Source organism: Muscardinus avellanarius (genome assembly GCF_963383645.1).
Source record: "Muscardinus avellanarius genome assembly, chromosome: 10".
Classification (NCBI taxonomy): Eukaryota; Metazoa; Chordata; class Mammalia; order Rodentia; family Gliridae; genus Muscardinus; species Muscardinus avellanarius.
The window spans coordinates 79,134,196-79,143,125 of record NC_137796.1 but is presented as its reverse complement, the minus strand read 5'-3'; the positions used below and the strand labels follow the sequence as shown (position 1 = coordinate 79,143,125).

Here is an 8,930-nt window from a genome sequence, read left to right as displayed (position 1 = left end):
TCCAGGACAGCACCTTGGTCACAGCACAAACCGGGATGGTTCCCTGCCCCCACCAAGTACCCCCAAGCTGTGTCCATGAGGGAGTGCGAGGGAGGGGGGTGAGATGGCGGAAATCAGAGACAGACACCGGTGCTTGGAGGGGTTCTTAAATTATATTTAAAAAGAAACTTTTTTGTATAAATAAAAGAAAATGGGACGTGTCCCAGTTCTAGGGGTGATTGTGAGACACGATGGACCTAAGTTCCACTGAGAGTGGGGTCTGGGTGGGTTGGGGCGCTGCCGGGTGCTGGGTGCCTGGTTCCCAGCCCCTGGGTGTGTTTGAGGTGGCAGGGTTGGGGTTGGGGCCGTGGGAGATGAGTCATTGGCAGCTGCTTCTAACTGCTCGGGCTGGCTCTGCCAAGAGCCTGGGGCATCTCCGGGGTGGGGCTGCGCCCTCCTGGCCCTCCCCTGGTTGCTTTAGCCCTGGCAGGGGGCGGTGCGAGGGGGGGAGGTCTTGAGCGCCTAGCCTAGTCCTGCTTGCAGCCCCCTGAAAGGGAGGAGGGGCAGACGCTGGGGCCAGACAGATGTGGGCCAGATGTTGACAGCTGGGGCTGGTTTAGCTGCAGTGGGGGAGGGGAGGGGTGGGAGTGGCTGAAGGGGGCCCTCCTGGGTGCTTATGGCGGCGGGCTCAGCGCAGGACAATTCCCCCATTCAATATGCCGCCCGGGCAGGTTCTCCCGGCCTAGGCCTCCTCCTGGGAAGCAGAGGAGGAAGCACCCAAGTGTGTCTGCCCTCCACCCCTGCCCCAGGCAGAAAGAGGAGAGGCTGGGGTCAACATCCCCACCACACCGCCCCATTTTCCTCCTCTTGCCATCTTCTGAGTTTCCTTTGCTCTCAGGTCTAATGCCCCACTAGACACCTGCCGGGGCAGGCCCGCCTGGCCTCGCCGAGCCGCTTTCCCTCTCTGCCTCTCGGTTGCCCCCTGTTGTCATCTTGGGGTCGTGCAGGACCTTCCGACGCAGGGAGCCCTGGGCAGTGAACAGCTCCCGGGTTTCCTACCTCCATACCCCTCTTCTGGAATCCTCTGTCCCGCATCTCCCTTGGTGACAGGACACCCATGTTTTGTACCCCTGAGAAAGGGCGGGAGGAACTGAGTCCTGATGAGGGAGGGGTCGATGCGGAGCCGACCGGCCCAGCCAACCGCCTTTCTCACCAAGCAGACATCCGGGCTAGATAAGGTGACCTTCCAGAGCCTGCGCAGGGCGGAATAAAGGCTGAGGGAACAGGGCAGACACGGAGAGACAAAGATGAAGACCAGGTGCGGGAGCTGGGCTGGGGTCGGGGGCCGGCGGCAAGCGGAGCCATGAGGGCAGCCCAGTTCCAGAGGCTCCCAGGGTGAGGGTCTCCCTCAGGCCAGGCAGGAAAGGGCACGCCTCCTTTCCTAGTCCCTCCCGCAGGTTTCACTTCCTACAGGGAAGGATTCTTTCTTAGTGTCCAGGAAGGGCGGCCAGCCTCTTCCCCAAGCTACCTGGTGGGAGGAAGGAGCCCCTGGTGTCAGTCTCCTTTGAGTGGGTCTCTAGCGGGTTGTTGGGATGGTGGTCAGAACTCCAAAAGCCTATGCCAACCCCACCCTCAGTTCCCATAGAACCTCCAGACCCTTTGGGGAAATGGAGAAACAGGGAGGGTAGGGGCCTCTCTAGAGGGCCACTCTTTGGAAAAAGCCACAAACCGGGCGTGGTGGCGCACGCTTGTAATCCCAGCATTTGGGAGACTGACACGGGAGGATCGCGGTTCACGGACAGCCTCAGCTTAGTGCTTAGTGAGGCCCTTGGCAACTTAGTGAGACCCTGTTTCAAAATAAAAAAAAAAAAGAATTAAAAAATAGGGCAGGGGGTGTAGCTTGGAGGTCAAATGCCCCTGGGTTCCATCCCCAAACCCGCAAAATAAAATAAAATAAAATAAACAAAAAGCCACAATCCCCGTCCTTAGCCTCTACCCAGCAATTAGTCTAATCATTAGAAACTTCTTGTCATTAGTGAAGCTTCTCAGAATGACCCTTCAGACCCCTTGGTAGGGAGCTCAGAGGCAATGTCCCCTTAGAACCAGCATTCCTGGGGTAAACACAGACACAGAAGCCTGTCTTCTGTACCCCAGAAGACTGGGGCTTTGTCCCACCCTTCATCCCACCTCCCTCCCAGCACCCACCTCTGCCTCTCCTGTCCATGGTCTCTCCCAGGGCTGAAAGGTACCCAGTGTCTTTCTCTAAGGACAAGTCAACCCCCCCGCCAATTCTGTGGATGGCACCCAGAGTCCCGAGAAGCCCTTTACTGCTAAGCCACATACCCAGCCCAACACCACACCCAGGCCTCGGCTGGTGCCCACCTTTCGCCCTCCTTTTTCTCCCCCCAGGACCTGCATCACAGTCGCACTGTCTCCGCTATAATCACAGAGAAATTCACATCTCAAAAAATAAATTATTTTATCTCCTTGTTTGAGGAACACAGAACTGAGTGGCTTTGAAGGCAGGTTCAGGAACTATGTCTGAGGAGAAATGGAGAATACCTGCATCAGAGGCGGACTCCGCTCCCGCTGCCAGGGTGGTCCTGGCCCCAGGCTGACTCTCACCTGGGTCTCCTGCGGGTCCTGGCTCTGGCGCTGCACTCTCTGCCTAGGGGGCAGTGGGGAGCAGACTCAGTGGGCGCCAAGAGACGCGGCCACGCCCCACTCACCCCTCACCTGTGCTCAGGACTCACCTCTTCCTGTTCCACCTCAGCCAGTAAAAACACTCTCTGGTCACCGCCGGCAGAAGGACCACCAGGGCCACCAGCATCCCTAGCAGGCTGGCCGCAACATAGGATGCTTTGGGAGCAGGAAGAGAAATAGGGATTGTGGGATAGGGAAAGGTAAGGAAGAGTAAGAAAGGTAAGGATGAGGAGGAGGCAGCCCCTGCTGATCCTCAGCCGCCTCTCTCAAGGACCTCATTCCCCTAAATCTCTGGGTGTGGCTGTTCTTTGCTCCAGAAGGCTGTCACCCAGGTCTCCTGGGCTTTAGTGTCCCATCCCCCAGCAGTCCTTTGTTTCCAGACACAACCCCCATAAACTTGGACTTTTCTTTTATTGTTTGGTTGTGTTTTTTTTTTTTGCTTGTTTGTTTTGTTTGTATTTGTGGTGCTGGGGATTGAATCCAAGGCCATCTACCTCCAAGCTATGCTTCCAGTCCTCTTTTTTTTTTTTTTTTTGGTGGTCCTGGGGATGGAACCCAGGGGCCTTCTACCTCTGGGCTATACTCCCAGAATTATTTTATATTTTATTTGGAAACAGGGTCTCTCTAAGTTGCTGAGAGCCTCACTAAGTAGCTGAGGCTGGCTTTGACCCTGCGCGATCCTCCTGTCTCTGCCTCCCAAGTACTAGGATTACAAGCGTGTGCCACCATGTCTGGCTTCCAAGCCCTATTTTTAATTCTTTATTTTGCAACACGGTCTCACTAGGTTGATGAGAGTTTCAGTACTTGCTGAGGTTGTCCTCGAACCTGCAATCCTCCTGTCTCAGCCTCCCAGGTACTGGGATTACAGGTATGTGTCACTGCCTTTAGACGGAATGTTCATCCAGCTGACCTCCAAAGCTTCGGGCCAGCTTTTCTCAAACACTAGTCTCAGAACCACTTCTACCAGTCAGCACCTGGGTACTGATCAGAAAAGCAGATTTCTGGACCCACTTTAGATTTACTGAACCCAGATCTCTGGGGGTGAGCCTTGGAATGTACTTGTTAAATAAGCTACTTCCCTCCCTCCCCAGTTTTAGGCAGGATAAACTTGGAAAACCTCTAACCCAGAGGCACAACGAAATTCAAGTTTGGGATAGAAAAAAAAATAGTAAAAGGTTCTAGAAATGCACAGATAGGTGTGGGTGTGGGGGATAATGACAGGTGAGGCATATAGGGGTGAGGGGTGGGAAGTGGAGAGCTAGGGTTCAGAGAGAAGCTTCCAGAATATGTGAATAGGAGCGAGACACAGGGACAGACTGAGGATCCTTACTCTGCTAATCTCTAGGGAACCAGATTATGATCCATACCTATTGTACCTACATATTATGTATTAGAATAATATATATCTGTGGTGCTGGGGATTGAATGCAGGGGCATTCTACCTCTGAGCTACACCCCCAGACCTATTTTATTTTTTATTTGGAAACAGGTTCTCGCTAAGTTGCTGAGATCCTTTCTAAATTGCTAAGGCTGGTTTCGGATCCGCGGTCCTCCCGCTCCAGCCTCCCTAGTACTGGAATTTCTAGGGACGAATTACAAATGTGCACCACCATGCCCGGCTATAGGATAATATTTTTGTTTTATTTATTTTATCTTATTTTTATATGCTTTTATTGGTGCTTTGTTGCTCTCACTAGAATAATATTTTAATATAATTTCTATTGTATCTTTTTGTTTTGTGGTACTGGAGATTGAAGCTGAAGGCATTCTACCTCTTTTTATTTTGATTTTGAAACAGGGTCTTCCTACATTGATGAGGGTCTCACTACTTGCTGAGGCTGTCCTTGAACCTGTGTTCCTCCTGTCTCAGCCTCCCAAGTACTGGGATTACAAATGCGTATCATGACACCTGGCTGTTTCTTTCTTGTATGTGTGGCACTAAAAATTAAACCTGGGGCATTCTACCTCTAAGCTAGACTCTCCATCCCTATTTTATTTTTCAACTTGAAATAAGGTCTCACTAAATTGCTGAGGAAGGTCTTGAACTTACAATCCTGCTATCTTAACCTCCTAAGTACTGGGATTACAGGTGTGTACCACCACACCTAGTTTACTGCGTATGTGTGTGTGTGTGTGTGTGTGTGTGTGTGTGTGTGTGTGTGTGTAATAGCTATCACATCTATAGTATATATAATATACAATAGAAATTTTATTTATTTTATTTATTTTATTTATTTATTGTGGTTCTGGAAATTGAACCCAATGGCATTCTACCTCCCAGAATGCCCTCAAACCAGCAATCCTCTTGTCTCAGCCTCCCAAGTACTGAGATTATAAGCATGCGCCACCATGCCTGGCTACATAAGAGATACCATAATAAGTTTATACATGTAGAATGAGTCTGTGGCAGTTGTCAGTGGGGTACAGGCCTGGGATGTGGTGCTCACCTGGCTTTTTAGGGGGCGAGACATCCAGAGGCTCTGTGCAGATGTCTCCCCCGTATCCAAAGTCACAGTCGCAGGTGAAGCTGGTCCCCTGCTCGTGGCAGCGACCATCATTCTGACAGGGGTTCTGGAGACACGGGCTTTCTGCAAGGATACAGGAGTTGTCAGGGGCTCCTGGGAGGACATACATGGCACCTGGCTGGAGGCTGGGCCCCAGGGAGGAAAACAGTGGCTACCAGAGCCCAGATGAGCTCAGGACACCAATCTGGAGATATTGTGTAAACTCTCTGAACTCTGTTTCTGTTGCCCATAAAAAGGGGTTGGTACTGCATTTGACAGTATGTGCCATAGGTAAGGGCCCTTCCTAAAAAGAGAGCTACAGACTTCCTGACTTTAATGCAAAGGTTCCATGCAGAGGATGGAGAGGGAGCCTCGATCCAGACACACCCCTCACCCCCGGGGACGGGACAGCCTGGAGCTGAGGGAGGCCAGGCCCACCTCGGAAGCAGCCTCGGGTGAAGTTGCCCAGGGTGCAGGTCTCCCCAGCCTTACAGCCGAAGGGCTCACACAGCAGGATCCCCGAATGGGAACAGGTGCAGCGCTGTGAGCACTCCTCAGTCACAAAGCTGTCACCCAGCTGGAAAGCAAAAGGCCGAAGTGGGGCGGGGGCCGAGAACTTCTGGTGCCATCCCGGGTCTGGCTCTGTGTGCGCCTGGCTTCCCGAGGCCTCCCGCCGCCAGCCCCCGTCCCCCGACCTGGTAGTAGACACCATGTGCGGTGCAGCCGCATTCAGCCAGAGGGAGGCTCTGGGTATCACTGTAGATGTAGCCTGGGAGGCTGGCGCAGCCTTCCACGCAGGGGCCCTTGCACTCCTCGGGGGCCGTTGGGTTGGCACAGGATGCAGGGCAGCGCGTCATGCAGCTCTGATACACGGTATTGGGTGGACACACCATGGCTGAAGGAACCGAGAGAGAGTTGGGAGCTGAGGCCAGCCAGACAGGTATATAGGGACTGTGGGAAAATGAGGCCAAAGGCGGAAGAGGGGGGTGCAAGGCCCCTCAACACAGAGCAGAACTGCCTGTAGGTGGGGAAGCCAGGTAGACTGGACCAGCTTTGTCTGAGGGGTATGTGGTGGGGGGGAGATATTGGGGATTGAACCCAGGGGGATTCTACCTCTGAGCAATACCTCAGACCTATTTTTTTTTTAAGCAGGGTCTTGCTAAGTCACTGAAGGCCTCACTACTTTGCTGAGGCTGGCCTCCAACCTGCCATCCTCCTGTCTCAGCCTCCCAAGCACTGGGATTACAGGTGTATACCACCAAGCCAAGCTTCATCTGAGGGCTTTTATCTGGGACATGATGGTGTGTGAAGGAGCCGGATGAACAAAGACGGGGTTAGAGGGGAGGGGCGAGATGGGGTGATGGGGAGGAGGTGCTCAGGAGGGGGCAGAGAAGCTGTCAGGCTGGGCAGATGTGCTACATCCATCTTGGAGAGCACTGAGGGATAGCAGAACCGAAACAGGAAGGCGAAGGGGAGGATAGTGGTGGGAAAGAAGCTGTGCAGGGGATAGAATGGAGGCGGGGTCAGGGCCAGCTGCTGAGCTGGGACAGTGCCTCACCACAGCCGGCGTGGTCCCTCCAGTTGGCCAGGCTGGCACCCGCCTCCTGACAAATGGTGGCGTACCCGCTGAGGACTCGGCAGCGCAGTTCCTCCTCTTCTTCAGGGTCCCCAATGCACAGATCTGACAGACAGTATCTGGGGTGGGAGGGTGTTGGGGGAGAGGACAATGTCAGAGAGGAGAAGGCAAGGAGACCCAGCCCTGCAAAAGAAGGCCTGGAACCCTGAATGCCAGACATCAGACAGGAAGAGAGAGCAGAGCTCAGTGGGGTCAGGAGAAGGACACAGGGAAAGGCCGGAGCGGGTACCCGGGCCCGTCCCACCAGTCCTGGGCCCTTAACTCACTCCTGGAAGGGCTCTGGAGCCATAGTCTGGTGGCAGGAGGCGAAGGGACCCTGGGGGTCTAGCAGCACACTACAGGCCTGAGTGCTATTGATCTGCGCCAACCTCTCGGGGCTGCACTGTGGCTCAAAGGAGCCTGACGCCTCCTCTTTCCTCTCTTCCTTCTCTGGTAGGGCCCTGGAACAAAGATGCCAAAGGCCGGGTGAAGCCCTGGAGGATGGTGAACTTGGGGAGAGAGAGAAGGGGAAGGGCACCAACTGGGATTTCCATCCAGCAGGTGCTCCATGGTCCTGGTCTGGATGAGAGGAAATGACAGAGGGGGAGAGGTTACAAAAGGTGAGGAAACCAGGCATCCTCAGCAGGTTCAGATACGACGCAGATACCGATGGGTAGCAGCTGGGTTCAGATACCACTCCTGTGTCCCTGAGCCTCAGCACCCACCTCCGGGAGCGGAACAGGGAGTCCTCCCTGTTCACCTCCCAACTATTGACAAAGACGAGGAGGCTCGTGGTGGGCATGCCATCCGGCAGTATTAAATCGTTCCTCTTGTTATTGTCGTAATTCCCACAGAGGCCGAGCACCAGCTCCTGGTACATGCTGGGCAGGGTGATCGCTGCGGGAGGAAGAGGCACCTGGAGTGAGCCGTGCCTGTTTGCGCCCCCTCACCCGCTCCTCCATTCCCAGGCAGGGCTCTTCTCCCCACCATCTGCCTGTCTGAGCTGTGAACCTCCTTCCCCCAGCCTAGAAATGTGCCTTCTGCTCTCTGCCTCCTTTTCTTGGGTACCTCCATAGTTATTCCCACCGAAGCTGACGACCATCTCAAAGTCAGTGACCAGATTCAGCTGCTGCGACTGCATGGAGATTGTCACGTGCTCATTGGGGCTGTAGGGGATGGCCATCTTCTGGTTGTTGACCTGGAGGGAGGACAGGTGCCGTGGGGCATGCTGATCAACCTGACCCTCTGTGACTCCTGCTCATGCCTGGGTTTGCCCACATTCTCTCTACCCTTCTGAGCCATCATTCAGAGAAAGCCTCAGGGACTTTCTCTATGTCTCCCGGCAGAGGCCTCCCAGAGGTCCACTGCTTTTGCAGCCCCAGGCCTGTCCTTGCAAAGTGGTTGTCCCTGGTCCTTCCTCTGCCCAGGCTCCACCTTCACACACATGCCGTCCTTCTCTCTCTTCCCAGATAGCCATTTTTGTTTTGTTCTGTTTTCTTTTGATACTGGGGGTTGAACCCAGAGGCATTTAACCTCCAAGCTATATCCTCAAGTCCCTTTTAAAAAATCTCTCTCTCTTTTTTTTTTTTTTTTTTGAAGATTTAAAGAAGTTTATTAGAAAGATAGAAATACAGAAAATAGAAATACAGCTCCATACCAGACTGGCATGGAGGGGTGACTCGAATGAATACACCCAAACTCTCTGTTTTAAATATTTATTTATTTATTTATTTTGCATTCTGGAGATGGAACCCAGAGGCATTTGACCTCCGAGCTACACCCCCTGCCTGATTTTTTTTTTTATTCTTTATTTTGAAACAGGGTCTCACTGAGTTGCAGAGGGCCTCACTAAGTAGCTGAGGCTATCTGCGAACCGTGATCTTCCAGTCTCAGCCTCCCAAATGCTGGGATTATAAGTGTGTGGCACCAGCCCCGCTGTTTTTTTTTTTTTAACAGGTTGCAGCTGGGAGTGGTGGTGCATGCTTGTAATCCCAGCATTTGGGAGGCTGAGACAGAAGGATTATGAAGGTTCAAAGCCAGCCTCAGCTACTTAGTGAGCCCCTCTGCAACTTAGTGAGCCCCTGTTTCAAAATAAAGAATAAAAAATAGGGCTGGGGGTGTAGCTCAGA

At 53.3% G+C, this 8,930-nt stretch overlaps 1 protein-coding gene across 1 annotated transcript in view; it reads right to left on the bottom strand.

Moving 5' to 3' along the window:
* Nucleotides 1-506: 506 nt before the first annotated feature.
* The window catches only part of ZAN (zonadhesin), a gene marked incomplete at both ends in the record, with an annotated part of 62,287 nt that continues 53,863 nt past the window's right edge, over nt 507-8,930 (bottom strand). The window contains 13 exons of the mRNA XM_080703867.1: nt 507-599; nt 927-989; nt 1,193-1,311; nt 2,340-2,391; nt 2,542-2,647; nt 2,733-2,838; nt 5,130-5,270; nt 5,625-5,763; nt 5,882-6,081; nt 6,745-6,881; nt 7,089-7,262; nt 7,527-7,698; nt 7,870-7,999. Of these exons, the coding sequence (XP_080559993.1) occupies nt 507-599; nt 927-989; nt 1,193-1,311; nt 2,340-2,391; nt 2,542-2,647; nt 2,733-2,838; nt 5,130-5,270; nt 5,625-5,763; nt 5,882-6,081; nt 6,745-6,881; nt 7,089-7,262; nt 7,527-7,698; nt 7,870-7,999 (1,632 nt within the window). The remainder of the gene's footprint in view (nt 600-926; nt 990-1,192; nt 1,312-2,339; nt 2,392-2,541; nt 2,648-2,732; nt 2,839-5,129; nt 5,271-5,624; nt 5,764-5,881; nt 6,082-6,744; nt 6,882-7,088; nt 7,263-7,526; nt 7,699-7,869; nt 8,000-8,930) is intronic.